We start from the raw sequence: 20,709 nt of genomic DNA, 5'->3' as shown, positions 1-20,709 counted from the left end.
TTTTGAGGAATTACACAAGACTTGCATTTACTACATTTAGTATAACTTACTTATTACATACTGTTCTATTACGAGCAAGAGCTTTTTTACAAAGAGTTATGAGCAATCTTCATCGAATAAGCCCTTCACCCTCCTTCTTTTGCCAGCTAGACTCTGAACCCTCTTCCAACACAATAAGCCCTTCTTTACCCTTCTTCCATCAACATTAATTTAACATTAGCATGGAAGAAAACGAACCCCACTTATTACAAATTATAAATATATTCTTCATAAAAGTAAAAAAAAAAAAAAAAGCTTCCCCTAAACTACTATCTTTCACTGTTTCTTCAACTAACAGATCCCAAAAGCTGCATCTCTCACAAAAACCGGATGATTTATTGCCACTAAACTACCCAAACACATTCTTGAATCTCATCTTTATATTATAAAAAAAAACTAAAAAAACCAACTTCCCTATCACAATCCTACTAATTTCACTAGCTTTCTTTCTCCACCAAGGTTTAATTGAATCTTGTTTGAACGAACTATTATCGAAGGAGTCAGTACGTCCATTCCTGCGGCAGGCGAAGAGCTTCATAACTTGCTGCCTCTTCTCGCCGCATGCTTAACTTCTGCTGCAGTAGAAGAGCATTCCTCCTCGCCAGCAGAGCATCTACAAGAAACAAAAAAACAACAAAACACAAATTAGTCATAAAATCCGATAAATGACTCTGCTAAACTTCACTCTGAACCAAATTGTTACTCTTCTGTTAAAACCCCACTAACCATAGTCCACGCCAAAAGCACTTGAGAAGCGTGGTTGGCCAGCGGCATTTAGTTCATCAATGTTGAGGTTCAGAGCATGAATAACCTTAGCTGGGACCAAAACAGGTGCGGCACAGCCTGTAACAACAGAACAAAACACAAAAATACGGTCAAGTAACCACCAAAGAAGCAGAAACAAATGCTTAAACCAAGGAGAGAAAAAGAAAAACAGATTCAATGATTTTATATTACCTGTTTTCTTGCGAGAATCCGGAGGGGCCCCATATTGACGAGGCAAGAAAACCCCTGTTCCAGCGCAACCCCTTTTGGTAGCACCGGATCCAGCTTGTAACCCGGGTCGTGACCCGGATCCGAAATGAGGCACGTGTTGGGTATTCTGGTTCTTCACTTGAAGAGGGTGCCATGCAGGACGAGGCAAAGCGCGCGTGCATTTCACAGCTTCATAGTCATACCCAAACTCACGCAAATCACGAACCCTGTTCTGAACCTGTGGCTGGTGGTGCTGCTGAGATACCCAACCAGCCTTCTCTTGCCTGCCCCAAACCGAACCACACTGCTGCTTCAGCATCTGCTCTGGTCTCACTTGCTGGTATCGAACCTATACAAAAAAAGAAAAACAACCCATTTTAACATGCAAGTTCTCTCACGCATTTTCTCAAACACGTTGAACGCGATTATAACTTATTTAAGTAACTCACCTGAGAAACACCCTGGTTTGGAAAAAATACATTCTCCGCCGCAACAGGTGGAGGAAAACCACCCAGCACTCCACGGTTCTGGAAATCAAACTTCGAAGAAACTAAATCGTTCATCTTCAACCTCGCAACTTCCCCTGCAGCTGCGTACAGAACATCCCAAGCGTCGTTAGTGGATTTAAACGGCGTCGTCGTCGGCGACGGAACGCGAGAAGACCCGTTGGGGCTTCCGTCGCCGGAGCCGCCACTCCGACCCGACCAGCTTCCGATCCCACTCAGTATAGACTGAGGTGACCCGGCCAAACCACGAGCCATCATCTTCTGACTCTGCAAACAAAAAAAAAAAAACCGATACAAAGTTAGCTTCCCCGAAAAGAAAAGTGAAAGAAAGGAAGAAAACGGTGGGTATTGGTTATCATTACCTCAGCTTGGCCACTGTTGCCGATGGGAACAGTGAAGTGTTGTTCCTTCCTTGTTTCATTGAGCGAGGTGTGACTCAGCCGGCGAGTCAAGCCGGCGAAGAAGTCCTCATCGTCGCTACTCTCAGTCCCGGTCGAACCGGAATCAACCGGTTCAGTCCCGACCGAGTCAAACTCGTAGGGAAACTCAGATGGGAACCCAAACGCGGCGTCGAACTCGGCGCCATCCATGGCTCAGTGAGTGAACAAAAGATTCTAACTTTGAAGTTGAGAGAAAAACAGAAAAGGAAAGGTCCGGTATGAAGCCGTTACGAGTTACGAGGGTAATGAAGTGGGGAACGAGGAAGTTGAAGTTGCTGGTTGAGGAAGATTTAATAATGAAGCCCAGCTGTTTGTGCAGGGAATGGGACCCAGGCAAGGGAGAGAAAAAAGGAAGAGAGAAGTAAAAGGAGAATTGGAGGATAATAGAATGTAAGAAGACAAGTTGCTTTTATTAAGGTTTCAGGGTCCCTTTGAGACAGTTCAAAATCAAAATATTGGTATGAAGAAGAAAATGAAAGAGAAAGTGAGAAAATGGGGGAATTTGTTTGTCCTTGCATGCAACCCACCTGCCATTTGTCCACTCTATCACTACTAATCTTTCAAATTAATTAAGCGGCTCAGCCACATTTACATATGATTGCAAATGTTTTAAGATATCGGACTCCATTTTTTACTGCTTCTAGCCTTCTACTTCCTTTCGCAAGCTTTGCTATGTTTTCAAATCAATTTTTCAAAATTTTGGACTGTTCACAATTGATGGACTTTCTGTTCACTCACCTAATTCTACTCGACTCCATTTTTTTTTTTTTTGTCCCTACTTGCTTTTGGTAATTTTTGGACTTTGCCCAAGATTCACTTCAAAATTTAAATCCATAAGCTTCTGAGTTCTGACTTGTTTTTATTTTTTATTTTATTGCTGGTGACTAGATCTGCCGTTGATGCTGACCTTGAGATGAAGGTTTTTTATGTAAATTTGGAAGACGGTGGGGTCGTTTGTGTAATGTTCATGGACAGTTTTTTTTTTCAAATTAAGTGAAGAGGGATTTTTTTGTTTGCTTGGAAAATGCATCGGATGTGTGCTCGTACTTGATACTTGATAGTTACTATGAGCGAATAGACAAAATAAGTCCCGAGGATAATTTATTTTTCAAATTTGACTTAATTACTTAATAGTTAATACAGTATAGTAAAATATTATTTTTAAGTTTTAATGAATGTATTTAAAAATTTAACTTAATTTAAATACTACTTCAATAAGATTATTCCTTATCAACCTTTACTAGCTTATAGACATGGACGACACACGACAATTCAACCAACTATATTAATATAAAAGTTTTTTTCTTGTGATTTTACAAATTATACCATTTTCAAATTAGTCGTTGAGTTTAATCAATTACTATTGTTTTAGTCTCCAAATAGTATAATTTGATATCATTTTGGTTCCATAAAATATTTTTAAATTTTCATTTAAGTATCAAATTACTAGTAAAATATTAGCATGGACATTATCTTATCTCATACTCACATTCCATATCCCTTATATTTTTCATCTTTTTGTTGCATATTTTTTAGTTCATCTTGACTTTGACCTACACCATTTGCATGCCAAATCCACCATTTAAATTTTAAAAACAAGTTGAGACAAATCTAAATAATAAGATATACTCCTGTATTTCACAAAGGCATAAAAATAAATATCAAAATAGATTATTCACACGTTAATAGAATTAAAGTTAATAGATTAATTTGGGTAGAAGACTTTGTTTGATTTAATGTGTGCATGTGATGCATGGCTAAGGTGAGTGTTTAGTGATGGTTATTAGATTGGTGGTGTTAAAGGACGGTTGTATTGAACATTGGCATCTTAAAAATATAGTTTGAAGTCTAGTTCTATGTTCTTACAAAGACATATCTTATGGCTTGCATTTAACTTTACGTGTTTTCAAATTTAAAATGATGGACTTGATGTATAAATGGTGGAGGCCAAAAATGATGCAAGATGAAGATCAAAAGGATGAGGAATAAGGAATCAAAGGGAGAAAAAAATGATGAAGTTTATATGTGGATTTAATTGGAAATTTGAGGGTACTTTTAACGAGAGTGAGTGTTGAGTTTAGAAATCAAAATGACAAGAAGTGGTTTTAAGGAAGTATATTAAAAATGATATTTTTAACACATAACAAGTTTTGGAAAAATTTAAAAAATGACAGCTTTCAATTTAGTTTAAACGATGGAATTGCCATTTGTTATTTACATGTATATCGTTCTTGTCACGTTGACAAATGAACATCACGTAGGTATGAACATTAATTTCCACATGTCCTATTTAAAAATAAGACTAACTTGAGCTATGGATTACACTTTTAAAAACTATTTTTAAATTTTAATGCTTTCAAGGACACAAATGACCGTGCTCCACTCTTCAAGATATCAATTTGAGATATCACTCTTTTTTGTACTTTTATAAATCCATATGGATATAACAAAAGATTGGAGCTTTATTGGTTTTTTTTTTTAATGAAATCTAGAGATGTGCTAAGGTTATTTGAAGGGAGCAATTCTAACTAGCCAAAACATCACACTCCACTATTTAAAAGGAATCACATTATAAGTCTGAAAAACTTTATAACAAGCATGAAATCATACTCAACCTAAGGCATCGTCCAACCTCTCACAACGACGATTTCAATAACTATCATAATCACCACAAGCTCAGCATCAAGAGCAAAAGAATTCCCCAAGTTAAAAGAGAAGCCACTTAAAAAAATTATCTCAATAATTTCTAAAAATGTCTCTACAATGAGCTGGTTCATGAGCATCCTTAGCTCCTAACATCTAATAGATAAATCAAGAGAATTTAATTTAAACAAATTAATAATTCGAGATTATTATCTATAACTATGTGTAAAGAAGATGTGAGGTTTGTCAAAAAAATTAGCTGCTAATTTTTCTTTTTACTGCAACCCTAACTACAACTATAATATAATATCTTATATTTTTTTTCATTAACATTAACATAAACTATTCCTAATTTCTTTCGAAGTTATGTAAATGAAGGAAAGATAAAATAATATTAAAAAAGCTACAAATGTAAAATTTCATTAAAGCTAAGCACACCCACACTGTCACATCACATATGACAAAAAAAAAAAAAAAAAACGAATTTAGCTTTCAAACAAACCCAAGTAGATTGACACCGAAACTCTTCCTTCTCTTCAAAGGCACGATTCATTAACTGAATGGGCCAAAAGAGACTACTCTATATTACGGTCCTTAGCGAAAGCAGCTATTATATTTTGATGGTGTTTGATAAGATCACAAGAATTAAGAAGAATAAAAATATATATTTCTGTTTTATATTTCATATATTTTAGAATTAAAACAAATACAAAAATAAAATAAAATCAGGATAAACAAAACAAAACAATCTATATTGTTCTGATTTGTTCACGCGAGTATTGTATCTATGTATTTACTTTTTTCCAATACATTTTACAATATTAAACAGGCGAATACTATTTTTGTTAAGAAAAATAGACTAATAGCAACGGCTGGTACGTTGTTAAGTAGGGATAGGAATTTCTTAAATATCTTTAGAACTAATTTTAAAAAAACTTATATATTTGCATTTTTGACATCATAACTATACATTATTAGTGCTTATTACTAGCATTCCTTTTATTGCTTTCTGCTGTCACACTGCCAAAGAGGCCCCAAAGACACAGTGACATGGTCAAAAACTCAGAAAATATCCCTATCCTGTTGTTTGTTACTACTTCTCTGACATGCAACGCTCGATCAATAATAAGTCGATAACATAAAGGTACCATACTACTTCGGTGTAACAGCATTATACCGTTAAACTAATATATGATACAACAATTAATTATAAGTTATTATAGTTTAAATTTAAATTTAAGTTATAAATTTTTTAAAAAATCAAGTTATAAATAATTTAATAGATAATTTTAAATTTGATATTCCTTTATATTATATATATATATATATATATATATATATATATATATTTGTATACTCATAATTTGAAATGAATAAAATTTTAATTATTTCACTTTTTAATATGATATTATAGAGCCAACAGGTTAATTTATATTGATCCTTCTTTTTTCTTGATGGTCATCTATCATTTGCTTTTAATCTATCCATTAAATATAATTTCTACCAATTATCAAATGACTATCTCCTTGAAGAAACTTTTTGGAGGCTATATAGTGAAATTATATCATGTCCTCCATTTGAAATTATTTATGGTGATTAAGCCTTCTTGCTTATGTCATTTTATGCAATTAAATCATTTTGTTTTTGTCTTTTAGGTGATTAAGTCATTCTTTTGTTTTTGTCTTATAGATGATTAAGTTATCTTATGTTTCTGCCTTTTTAGGTAGTTAAATTTTTTTCTTGTTTATGTCTTTTTAGGTAATTAAGTCTTTTTTTTTTATTTTACCTTATGGTGATTAAGGGTGTTTGCTTCTCTTAAGAAATTAAGTCTTGTGTTATGACTTTTACTTAATGATTAAGTTTTCATTTATTGGTTTTGATAGACTTGCATATTGTCTCTTCAAAGATGTACATTTTCATGCAAAAAAATTATGAAAAACAAGATTGACCTTGACTTCACCATCACCATCTTGCAAGAAAGTGTTAGATTATTGATATAATAGAACAATTAGTTATAAATTGTTATAATTTAAATTCAAGTTATAGATAATTTTTAATTTGTTATTTCTTTATACTCTATATATATCTTGTATACTCATAGTTAGATATAAATAAAATTTTAATTATTCAATTCTTTTAATATAAACATGCTCAGCTCCTGATTCGTGGACATGGCTAGCTAATACACGAATAATGTTTTTAGTTTAGATTCATGATAAAAAAATAATTATAAATTATATTTTTAGGGTGAAAACTAAAATAATAATTCATTACTGTTATTATTTTATGATATTATCATGATTTTGGGAAGTATAATTGATGTTTGGTGTTATCTGAATCCACTAGAATAATGGTGTCTGGAATAATAGGTCATGTTTATGTTTTTGCTCCACACTGTTTTTTCGGTTTATGGGCGAAACGTGCTTGCTTGGTTCTCTAATTAAAATTCTCTGTCTTCCAAAATATAAGGGTTTGCTGGAATAACATTTAAACAAGTATTTTTATAAATTTTAATGTACGAAACATATTGTACTTGTTCAGGACCAAGGTGTATTGAAGCAATTTTTTTTCTTTAGTAGCCTTGCTTAGTACCTCTTTGTCAATTCCTGTTTTGTTTCTCCTACTCCAATTTTTGTAATTTACTCGGCAAGAACACTCCGACACTAAAATTAGGAGTATACTCTGTATGATAATTAAAATGAACCTAACATTCATGCATTGAGAATCTATTTTTTTATATATACAAATATTTATGAATCATAGGATTTATAGACCTTATATTTTGACAGGGACAGATCTGTTTGTTGCACATTGGAGGTAATTGTCTCCACAAATTTTTAATATAATTATAAATTATTTCTGTAGTTTGAAATATAATGCAAACAAACAAATTTATAATATGAGTATTGTCCCCAACAAATTTATGTATATGAATATTGTCCCAATAGCATAAATTTTAATGATTTGTCACTGGGTTTTGATTAAAGAAAATTATAATTTGATATTATCTGATAATAACATATTAACATAAGATGATTAGATTAGGATAATACTAAAGGTCCTTCTTAATCCAAGCTGAGATATACTCGGCCGAGGTACCTTCTGTTGTTTAGGGTAGGAATACTTGGTTATATATGTCTACCATCTACTTATATTCTTCCGCTCTTCCACTTCAAATCTAAAATCTAAAATATATTAAATAATAACAGAAATTATCTATTTAAACTTAAAGTGATCGAAAGAAGTCACGGATCACTTCGTCCTCCTTTACAAACAAAGACATTTCTTTAGTCTTCACCCTAAGTTTTTGTGCCCATGCTTGATCCAAAATTAACACGTTTGGATGAAAAAGTAATTAACTTTTACAGGCAGTTCTATTTTACGCACACTAAGTTAGACATAAGATTATATACTACATAGCATGATTTAAGAGAAAAAAAAATTTGAGTGTCCTTAGACACTTAGACTTCCCATTTGATTAGAAAACATCTGGCAATAATTAATTGGATTTATACACAAATTTGTAGTAATAAGTTACATATAGCTTTGAGGACATCTTTTCAGGAATGAAGTTTTGTTAATTTGTGAGAAGCATACACATTTATTTGCGATTGTTATAAAGAAGATATTTCTCTCTATAATCGAGTTCCTTGAAGGAAAGAGTATGCAATCCTTAAATCAATTATAACCCTTCAAGGAGCTCAACTGTATCATGTTGGTATAGTTAAAAATTTCCCATCATAAGTTATCTTAAAAATAATATATTATTTAAAGATTTTGTAATGCATCAAAATATTATTTTTTTACCAAAACTACACGTGCTTAAATAAATCATTTTATACCTTTATTGACAATATCTGTTATTTTGTTCAATAAAACATTAGACAAACAAAATAGAAAGTAATCAGTATTTTTTAATTTTTAAAATATAAATATTTTAAATTTAAAAGAAAATTACAAATTTCCAATTTCTTACTGTTTATAAATAGGTACCGCATATTTTTATTTTATCCGAGTTAGTTGTTAAATAGCTGTTATTGTTATAAACCTTTTCTTCACTTCTAATAAGAGTTTACAATTTAATTAACATGAGCTTAAAATCTTTAAATTTTTCATAAAATCAAATGCATTTAGACATTATACAAATTTAAGATAAAATTGGCCAACTTGTTCCAACCTGCTGATGAGTCATCGAACTAGGTGAAGCAATAAAAAACATAACCCATAAGAAATTCACATTGGACTTATTGACCTGTTGAGTTGGACTCGATGACTCATTTTAGTATCATTAGTATGTTTTGCTCTCCCTAATTTCTTTTTAAATTCGGTTTAAATATTTCAGAAGTTTTTGTCCTATTTTTTATTCTAGTTTGCTAAATACTTTGTATTGGATCTTTAAAATGCATTTTATGATGGTTTACAACTATCATTAAAATTAAAATCGAATTTCAAAAATTAGAACAAAAATATACTTTAGTTTTTTCCTTTTTTTTTTTAAAGAAATAAAATAACTAAAAAAACAATTTATTGAATAGAAAAGAAAGCTCGCGTACCCGTGCATTTATTGCAGCTAATTTCTGAGTATTCACAGGAATCCCGTGAATCAAGCACTGGCTGACGTGGACCAGTCGTACGTGGGCATCGATGCATCGTCGTCGGATTTCAAGGCTATTATTCAATTTCATTTATACCATTTCCCGCCAAAGCCAAGCAACAGTAACCTTTCTCAAACTAAGTATTCAGCATTTGTTATTAATAAAAAGGCAAAAACACCAAAAGGGGCACTTTTACAAATTATTTATCAAAAAGGGATTCTTTTGTAATTATTTTCAGGAGGGGTCTGTTTTTTTATTGCAAAGCGCCCCCCACCCAAGCGCTTCAACTGTGCACGTGACACGTGTCACAGGGAGGTAGCGCCCCTGACGCAGGCGCCTTTGGTAGTGCCCAGGGGTCAGGCACTACCGGTGGCGCCCCTGCTGCAGGCGCTACGGCTAGCGCAGGGCAGCCAGGCGCCTGCCCCCCCCCCCAGCCTCTTCTTCTCACACCCCCCAGTCTCTTCCCGCACCCCCCACTCCAAAATTTTATATTTTTTATATTGTTTATCAAAAATTTAAATTTTGTTTCATCTTTCTTATTAGTATTATTTGTTATTTTTTTATATTCCCACACCCCCCACCCCAAAATTTCAATAAGATTATTTTTTATACACTCTAAATTGTATATTTTTTAATTTGTTTATCAAAAATTTAATTTTTTTCATTTTTATTATTAGTATTATTTGTTATTTTTTTATGTTTTATTATTCTCTCTTTTTGAAGTATATATAAGTACATTTTCAATAAAATACATTTTCACCTAAAATACATTTTGAAATCCTAAAATGTTTTAAAATGCTTTTTGATTTGGTCAATTCTTTTTTTATTTGGCCATTAAATTACGTTAGAGATCATTTTTTTTTATTTTTATTTATTTGTCGTTTCAATCTTATTGTGCAATGCTTTTAAAATAAATAAAAATAAATAACCATAATGTTAATGACACATAAATCAAAAGTGATCTCTAACGTATTTTAATGGCCAAATCAAAAAAGAATTGACCCAATCAAAAAGCATTTTAAAACATTTTAGGATTTCAAAATGTATTTTAGGTGAAAATGTATTTTATTGAAAATGTACTTATATATACTTCAAAAAGAGAGAATAATAAAACATAAAAAAATAACAAATAATACTATAATAAAAATGAAAAAAAATTTAAATTTTTGATAAACAAATTAAAAAATATACAATTTAGAGTGTATAAAAAATAATCTTATTGAAATTTTGGGGTGGGGGTGTGGGAATATAAAAAAATAACAAATAATACTAATAAGAAAGATGAAACAAAATTTAAATTTTTGATAAACAATATAAAAAATATAAAATTTTGGGGTGGGGGGGTGTGGGAAGAGACTGAGGGGTGTGAGAAGAAGATGTTGAGGGGGGGGGCAGGCGCCTGGCTGCCCTGCGCTAGCCGTAGCGCCTGCAGCAGGGGCGCCACCAGTAGTGCCTGACCCCTGGGCACTACCAAAGACGCCTGCGTCAGGGGCGCTACCTCCCTGTGCCACGTGTCACGTGCACAGTGGAGGCGCCTGAGTGGGGGGCGCTTTGCAATAAAAAAACAGACCGCCCCCCGGAAATAATTGCAAAATAACCCCTTTTTGGTAAATAATTTGTAAAAGTGCCCCTTTTTGGTGTTTTTGCCTTAATAAAAATAAAATATGTGGAGTTTTTCTTTTTTTTGAGATAAAATATGTGGAGTTATAAACTCATAATTCAAAATTATCTGTTTGCATCAATAAATCAATAGGTTGACACGTGACATTGCACAAATTATAGAGGTAAAAAATAAAAAGAAATAGTTATCATGTTAATATTGATTATTGATGATAGTGTGAAAATACATCATTTTTTAAAAAGACTTTAATTCTCTCAAAATTAGAACTTATTTGATCATTTTTAATTAATATGCTAGAATGCACTGTAAGATTTTAGTGTTTTTTTATGTTGTTCTTAATAGTTTAGAGTCATTTTAGATTATTTTTGTTATTTTTTCTAAAGGCAAATAATAATTTATTAATGAAGTTCAAAGAGTACAAGGTGTGATCAATCCGCCAAATTACAGTGCATATGCTGTCTTGCACTCTTCATGCATAAAAACTCTCATTATCTGTCTCTTATTTGATTTTTTTTTTTTATTGTGATACCTAAATTTCATCTTTTTTGTTTAAAGAAGTAAAAATATAAATTTTGAAACCTGTTATACGCATATACAAATTTGAAGCTTAACACACGTTGCGGACGTAATTTCTCATGTATAGTGTAAAATTAGCTGTTCATGTTTGAGTGTCCGTTTGCAAGTTTCAAAACTACGTTTCTGATCCGATCCGATCTGGAGTGTTATTTTTGTGTTGGTATATTAGATTAGTCTTAAAATGCATATCGCATGTTGGATAACAACTCGTACATACTCTATAACTTTAAAGTTATTTTTACGAATAAAAAAATTACTTTTGAATTATTTAAGTGAATTAATAGCACCTAAATTTTTACATTTATTGTATTTTCAAAAACACAAGAGAATAGTTTCTTCTCACACGTGTCTCTTGTGTTTGGTTTTGCATTACTACCACGTAACGTGGTTCTTGGAAGCTAATACATATAGCGTGTGTTTGGAAACAACTTTTAGCTTGACGCGATGTGAATATTTTAAAACAATTATTCTTAGCTTCTCCATCAATACAAGATTTTGACATGAAAAATAAGAGAATACGTGCGTCTAAAATATATTCCCAAACACACATATAGCTTCTTGTTGGGCGTGGGCGTCAAACAAGGAAATTCACTAATGCACCTAGACTTTCAAACATGCACATCATATCTTATGTCGGGATAGTCATGTTCAATCATTAAAGGAGAAATACGTGTTTTTAATTGTACCACTAAGAACATTTGGGACACGATTGTTTATTGCTCAAAAATAAGATGCACTATTTAAGAAAATTTGCCATTCAAACATCTGACCTTGTGATGTTTTTCATGCAATTAATGCTAATTATTTTTTATGAATAAAAAGGTACTTTCCAAATTAAGAAGGAAAATTAAGTAAAGTATAACCTTAGCATTTACTTAAAAAAACTTAACATTAGAGTCAACTTTTATATGGAGTTTTTAAATTTATGTGATATTGAGGAATCCACAAGTTTAACATTAACCATCTATTTAAGCAATTACACAAAAGTTAAACCGATTATTCAATTGCACAACTAATCTTATAATTTAATAAGACTAATTATTCATCGGATCAATTTAATTGATGAATCATTCATTGGATAGAGTTTTTTCTTATAATAATTTTGTTCAATTTAAATAAGATTATATCAAAATATATATATATATATATATATATATATATATATATATATATATATATATAAATCATACTAAAACCAAGAATAATATTTACATTTTCTGTTCACTTGACCTTAAATTTTGAGGAAATATAAGATAATAATGTCAATCCAATTACCCTATTAGTTTTTGTTTCTGAAAAATTGAGATGAGTTAAATCTAAGAAACTCGTTAGGATTAGTCCAACCATTAAGAGGCTAAAAATACTTATAGATATATTTATAAATTATACATTTAACGAAATATTCACATCCAAAGTAAAATTAAACTTTTGCATTAGATTAATAAATATAATGTAACCACAATAATATTAATTAGTATAATAGAAATGTTATTCTAAATAGTACTTGATGATATCTTAATTAATTATCATGTCATAAATTAATTTTTTTTGGATGAATCTTAGTTTTTTAGCAGCAATTAGGTGAATCATAATGAAGTCAGAGATGAAATTTTTAGATACTAAAATTTATTTAAGAAGTTAATCTCTCTCAACATATATTTTGTTGATACTCACATACTAGTGACCAAATGCATGAGCCCATGCTTATCCAAATTATTTACTTATGTATCAATATTTTATCAAATCAATTGAAACTTGGTACCAATTGGCATGCAAGTCAACTCTTGTTTTAGGTTAGCTCAATTACACAATCAATCTGATAATTTACAGGTTAGTTCAATTACACAACTAATCTGATAATTTACTAAGACCAATTTAACATTGATTAAACTAATTTGTGAGCAAATTACGTATTCTTTTAACATAAAAAATCATATTATTCTTATTGTTTATCATTTCTTCTTTTTGAGCACTGTTCATCTACTTGTGAATTTGAAGTAATTGAGTTAAACAAAAATCAGTTGAAGGGTATTAAACAATTGATATTTTTTTGGCTGAGAATTGGCGCGAAACTTGATTTGGGTTGATTGCCTAAAAAGCAGAGAGTGGTGCACTGGTCTCAGGTTATCAGCGATTGCTTCACTTTCGCTTTCACTATCAAAAATATCTGCTGCTGCTTCATAAAAGGCTGACGATACTAGAGGACACTAACACGCGTTGCATTTTCCTGTATCTGTATTCTACGTTTGCTTTTCGTTATCAGTACAGTAAATACTGTAAATTGAGGGAGGATTAGTAACATAATTTTCAATATACATTTTATTTATTTACTAAGATTTATTAAAAAAAATAATAAATATAGAAAAATCATTAATATTTTTTGAATGCTAAATTGAACATTGAATAAGATAGAGATATATATGTAATTGATAATAACGTTTCATTTTATTTAAGAAGTACCAATGATATATAAATCCTATTTCATTAATTCTATTATTGGCAAATGTCCTTTGGAGAAATTTTGTTTCTTTCTATTCGTTCCTTTCATCTTTATTTTGTCAATGCTAATTTAGACATATAATAAGCAATATGTGTTCTACAAAAAACTGATGGGTCAAGTTCTTCACTCCTTCCCATCAAATTAATAACGTGCTAGCAGATCGACCCACATGATCTTTTACCATCCCCGTTACTACTACTCATGAGTGAGATATCATGACAAGTACAGATTAACCACAATGATATTGAGTCAACCTCAATCTTTTTCCTTAATTTCCTGCCTATATTACACTGTTTCCCCGAATACCTCTTGCTCTAAGCTGGCACTTGAAATTTTTCAACAGAGTAGGGTCCAACCTTCACATGTCATACACCTGACATGCACAACCCATTCTATCCCCAACCAAATATATTAAATAACTTTGCTTCCATTTTAATATAAATAAAAGGTGTAAATTTACAACATTCTCTGTTGAAAATATGTATAGCATAAACAAGCCATTTTTAATTATTACTTGCTAAATTTATAGCTAGTTTTTTTCTTTTTAACTTGTTCACAGGAGAATATGGTTAAGAAAATTTCACATCACATATATAGATTAATTAAGTATAACGACATTTTTTTTTTTTTTTTGTATAGAACAAGGTGTTTGATTCTCAATACTGTATGGATGGCCTTTGACGCTGACATAAATTCAAAATAGGTTAAGTTGTTCATTAATGTTGGTATTACTTTTCCCCTTTTGATCAGATGCATGGGATGTGATTCCTTTGGGACTAGTCATTAGAGTATAGTATCCTATCCAACAAGAGGCTCACGTGACTAGCAAAATGATCACGTGATCCATAGACCAAAATTAAACTCTAAAGTCAAAGGTCAAACTTATGGTAAAAGTGCACATGTTTAGTCGTTGAATACTTTGTGCATAAAATTTAATTTCTTGATTATGCTGTACTTAAACAAACAATTAATCAAACAGATAACATGATTTATCTATTCACTATTTAATCACATCTCCATCCAAATTAAGCTAGGGGAGAAGGATATAGTACTATTTTTCCCGTCGTTATCATGTGTGCCAAGATTAAGAATACGACACATACATTCATCGATGCACCTAATAATATATGCTTTGAAATTGGCTTTTTTGGTGGACGTACACCTCCAGCTTCATACAATCCGGCCAAACATATTAGAGTTTAGAGCATAATGCTGGACTAGGAAAAAAACAGTACAAAGTTACAGGCAAACAAACAATCACACAGAGAAGCAGTTATGACTTAATAATATCAACGATTTGGATCTTCTGAATTATTATTACTATTCTTCTTTTTTCATTCAATTTGGACCACTACTACATTAGGGCGCACAATATTTATTAGCTTATTCGATGTTAATACAAACAGATAGGTAAACAATCTCCAGCAGAAGGACAATGATTCGTATTACGATGATAAGTGGTGTCATTGGTTCAACCTTTATGTAACATGGGTTACCGTGCAGTTTCACTTTATTACTTATTTTATGAAAATTTCGTCTTTATGAGCCAATGGTGCATATGCCACCACTTTAACGAGCCAGTACTCTGGTTATATCTAATTTGTATTCTCTATTGTGCTTATATCTAACCAGAAGAATGACAAGGTGTTAATTGATTAATGGGCTAGTTATGGACTACGGTGAAAGTTTATTTTTAACGCATACAAATGTGAAGTTTATGTATCTCTTCAAGTTGAACGGCTTTCAGTTTCATCACATAGCAATGTCAAGAAATAAACGCACCAAATCTGATAACATGTCACGACCACTAACTACTAAAATTCAATTCATTGCCTTTTGGAACAAGAGGAAAGAAAAGAATTAGTTACCCTTGCATTTTTGGAAACAAAAATAAAGCCGACTTATGTTGTAAATAACAAAGAGAGAAAACGTAAATAAAAAGTTTAACACAATTAAAACTGGAAAAATATCTAATTAAAAATTTGAAGAGTGGGAGGAGGGGTTAAAAATAATTGAGAAAAACAATGACTACGTAGGGAATATCGCTATAATCGGACCTAAAACGGGAGAGTAATTTCCACTGAATATGAACAGATAACAAGCACACACAACCAGCAAGCAGCACGTTATTTTAAGCAAAACAATGAAATTACACTCATAAAGTTATAAAATTAACTTAATAATTGAAAATAATAAATTTAATTTTTTATACTTATATTTAAAAAAATTAACTACTAATATTTATCTATAAAAACACGTAAAAAGAAAGAAAGAATGACATTAAATAGTACAACTAGAGATTAATCATGTGGACGAACATTTCTCATTATTATGTGGGGAAGAGAGGACTTGTCGGGGAACTCTGGTTTAGAAGATTCTCGGAGACTTTAGAGTAATTCTTGATTCTTGCCTCCATCAGCAAATTTCCAAGCCTCGGTTACCGTTGCCAACTTTAAAAAAAATCCTAGACTCCTAGTAATGACTAATGAGTAATGACAACTATTGTTTGATAAAAATGCACTGTAGCCAATAATTCAATAATTTATACTATAATATGGTGAAAGGTCTTGGAACTAGGGTTGCATTCCACTGCTCCTCCGGTACCGAGAAGTGTGCATACGCACAATATTTTGTGCATCAGTATTATACACCTTTTTTCGTATTAAAAAAAATTAGGTGAGTTGAGTTTTAATTTAGTGAAACTAGAATAATCTTACAATTCATAAAAATATATAAGATAAACATTCATTAGTCGTGAATGTGTAAATTGATGATGAATTTATCTTTAAAAGATTAAAATTTAAAATTTAATTTTAAAAATATAAAAATAGGATAAATTTATTAGACCATCAACTTTCATCTATTAATGTTGATAAAATAATCTATGTAATATAGAAGGACGAATTTATTACAAAATTAGTTTTTAATGTGGTCATGTTGAATAGATTAGATGAAAATATCAATAAATTACCATTATTAAATCTAAATGTTATTAATTTTTTGTTGGACAAAAATGTTAACAATTTTTTCTTGGACCTAAATATCACTATGTTTCTAGTAGATTAATTTGTTAGACTCGACTCTAAATTTCAATTCATTGAAGAGTAAAATATAACTTTAGAATAAATTTTTCCTAAATTTTAAATTTTAATCTTTTAAAGATAAATTTGTCGGCGATATACAAATTTAGGGATTAAAATGATAATTTAAAAATTGACAAATTTAAAGATAAATTTAATATACAATTACTTTATGAATTTATTTTTATCTTAAATATGTTGTACTTTCATTTGAAATATTATATATATATATATATATATATATACTGCTTTATTAAAAAGAGTGGTTTTTTTGTAGATATTTAGTTTTAATATTTGCATAGATATTATTTAATTTGTTTCAAAATATACAATAATATAAAATACTTAAAGGAAAGGCTAAATGACGTTAATTGGATTTTTATTAAAAAAAAGTCTCTTATTTAATGTTGAATATTGTATCATATTTCAGTTTTGTATTAATTTTTTAAACATTGTATATAATAGTATTAGTATATTTGTTTTACTAATAAACATTTGGGGTATAATAAATTAGTCTAATGGAAATAAACTCATATTTAGATTCAAAAAAAAATTACTGACATATATGTTCAATAAAAAATTATTGGCATTTTGATACAATAGAAAATTAATGATATTGTGGCCTATTAATGATAACTTATTGACAGTCTTGTCCAATGGAAACGTATTGACATTTGGTAAAAAATTAAAATGAATGACATTTTCATCCAATTAAAAATTACTGACATTTAAGTTCAATAATAATAATTTACTGATATTTTTGTCCAATATATTTAGCATGATCATGTTGGTAATTAATTTTATGAAAAATTTGTCTCTCTGTATCACGTATATTATTTTATTAACGATAACGAATTAATAAATTTGTCGCCTTTTTTATATTTTTGGGGATTAAATTTTAAAGCTTAATCTTTTAAGAACAAATTTATTAACGATTTACATATTTAAGGATAAAAATGACTATTCACTCAAATATTTATAGATTTTTTTAGAGGATAGATATTTATAAATAGTACTTAATAATAAAGTGTTAGCAGCGGAGTTTGAAGTTAGGTTCTTATTAGGCATAAGTTCTATCTTTTCAAACTCAACCAACTTTTGTTGGTGTAAGTATGCAATACATGCATCAAGAGTCAGCACGATATATATATATATATATAGAGAGAGAGAGAGAGAGGATGCATTTAATGGTTCGCGAAGGAGGTCATGAATTAATATGCGAAATTGATTGAATGGACTTTCCACAACATGTACATTAATTTGAAGTATACTACAGATACGTGAAACAGTCTTGTCTCCTTCGTGAGGAATGTTATTACTCTGTCTATGGAGTATATCTTACTGACTACTCAACACCGATCTACAGCAACAATAACAATATTAACCTTATTCCACTAAGTGAGATCCACTGTATAGATCATACAACATTATTAGCTTGGTTAAAATCTAAATTCTCAAAGAATATTATTAATCATAAAATATTTCTAATAATTTCCTTCAATGACCTTACTGTTGACTGTTGTCAAATAAATTTTTTAATCCCATGAACTTAAGCCTTTGGCAATGGTCATATCCAACCATCAGGCAGAGAAGTCTGAACTCTCATACTGAATCATCAAAAGGGTGCTCCCCGTTAAGTTAACCAATAGAGGGGATAGAGGAAAGAAAACAATATGCAGATAACTTCATTTTAAAAGGGGAAAGGGAAAAGAAAACGATGCTGATGGCTTATTTTTAAAAATATTGTTCAATCAAAAACAAGTTTAAATGTAGCAAATAAAAAATGCATTGTGGTTAGATTACAATACAAGGAACTAGCTTGTTGAAAGCTGACCAGATATGATATGGTATTATATTTATATATATATGGTGCACTAGTTCAGTAAGCTCACCAATAGAAGATCCTCATCCCTAGCGAAGGTTTTGCGGAGCTTTTAAGGATTTTGATGAAACTTTCTTGTGTTTCCTGCATAACTTTTAGGGAATTCTGAATTTATAAATTTACAAAGTTGAGCAATATTAAATTCTTAGTGTAAGATCAAAATTAAATAAAAGAAATAGTTATCTAGAACGACTACACAATAGTTTATCCACTCTATAATTTGCTGATGTTAGTCATATTCCATCAATTAAAGAAAGAAAACTCTGGCAAATGACAAAGATCATTTGTATATTGTCTTTCGGTATATCAGGAAATCCAATCACAGAAAATAATGAAAATCTAGTTATCTTGAATAGATCTCATAAGATATTGTAGAACCATATATGCACAATTTTTGGCAACAAAATCACATGGATGATTTTTCCTATCATGTACTTGTTTAAATTTATGCAATTTAAGGACAGGAGGGTGCCTAGAGCTCACAGACAATATCTCTACATATTTGCTCCAGCATCATAGCCATATAATATGTACTGACAGTAATGGAAATTGTCTACTTTTTAATTGATTAATTTCAGAATGCTGCAATGAATAGTAACAGAAGTGTGAAGCTACAATGAGAAGAGTGTCTGGTTTCAAATTTTAGAAAAATACCAGCTCTAGTTCACGACTGGAAAGCAAGCACAGTCTTAGAGTTTAGGAATTAATTAGAACTTTAGAAGATCAAAGCTAATTAATAGTCCTTTCAGTGATGTTGAGCAGAAGCATCTACATAAGCTACACTATAGTTTAAGTGTTTAACAGACGCATACACGGGCATGATGATTTAACTAACAAAGGTTCCTGACCTAAGAGTTGAGAAACATGATGGTAGAGTCCAATAAAAGAGAGAATCAACAGTATCTTATTGACGCATATGAGAGAGATGATACAATTAGGCCATATACGTGCCTTATATACAAGTTGAAGATCAATTGTCAACCAACTTCAACTAATTTTAACTACCCATCATAGATTATATTGCTGATGTTTACTTCCAAATGAAGGTTTAGGACAAGAATACAGTTTGAAGGAGTAAATTATGAACCGTGGTCATTATCTTCTGCCCCGAGTCTCAAGTCTGAACCAAAACAAAATATATAGATACTAAGATAGTAGTATATATAATATACTATACCTGCAGCAGCTTTGACATGAAATTTATTAAACGTTATGCATACAATTGTTTCAAATTTCCAATTTCTTTCTGGTTAGGTGCTCCAGCTTCTAAAGCCATTCAAGGGCACGTTAGTAAGGAAGATGGAATCACGATTTGATAAATCTTTTGCTCAATAACATTGAATATCTAATATTTAAGCTACGTGGTTATCACTTATCAGTGTATTTAATTACATGTCTGTTACAACTGACGTATCATTCGTTCAATAGAACTAATAGTTCTAAATTCTAACTATCTAAGAATTAATTGACCTTATCACAATATATGAAAAAATATAGTAAAGTCATGGGATTGAAAACTGGAAACATGCAAAGAACCCGCTCGACAATTCATATTTTTGTCTCTTTCCGTTTTCACGATCAGGATCGACAAGTTGGGCTATACTTGGGCCAACATTGCTTTGGGCTTCATAGTTAATTACTTGACTAATATATCCACTCCGTGTTTTTTTAAGTACACCCCTTCACTATTTTAGTTTTGGTTATGACTTAAATGACCTTCTTTTACAAACCTTATCCTTTCCCTCGTACTATCACACACTCTCTCCCCATGATAATACACTTCTTCCGAGTCAACAAAACACTTCCCTCTCTTAGAATCGTTTCTCTCTTTCCCTCCCCCACGATATAGCGC

At 30.8% G+C, this 20,709-nt stretch overlaps 1 protein-coding gene across 1 annotated transcript; it reads right to left on the bottom strand.

Moving 5' to 3' along the window:
* On the bottom strand, window positions 1-2,421 carry LOC114398758. Its single transcript, XM_028360913.1, has 5 exons — window positions 1,883-2,421; window positions 1,464-1,787; window positions 997-1,363; window positions 766-882; window positions 1-652 (listed from the first exon to the last, which is right to left on the bottom strand). Exons 1-5 carry the CDS (start codon window positions 2,108-2,110, stop codon window positions 540-542), a joined length of 1,149 nt encoding a protein of 382 aa, XP_028216714.1. The 5' UTR covers window positions 2,111-2,421; the 3' UTR covers window positions 1-539.
* Between the last annotated feature and the right edge of the window lie 18,288 nt (window positions 2,422-20,709).

The sequence above is a fragment of the Glycine soja genome, chromosome 2 (genome assembly GCF_004193775.1).
Source record: "Glycine soja cultivar W05 chromosome 2, ASM419377v2, whole genome shotgun sequence".
NCBI lineage: Eukaryota > Viridiplantae > Streptophyta > Magnoliopsida > Fabales > Fabaceae > Glycine > Glycine soja.
The sequence above is the reverse complement of the archived record's forward strand: the minus strand, read 5'-3'. Positions and strand labels throughout refer to the sequence as shown.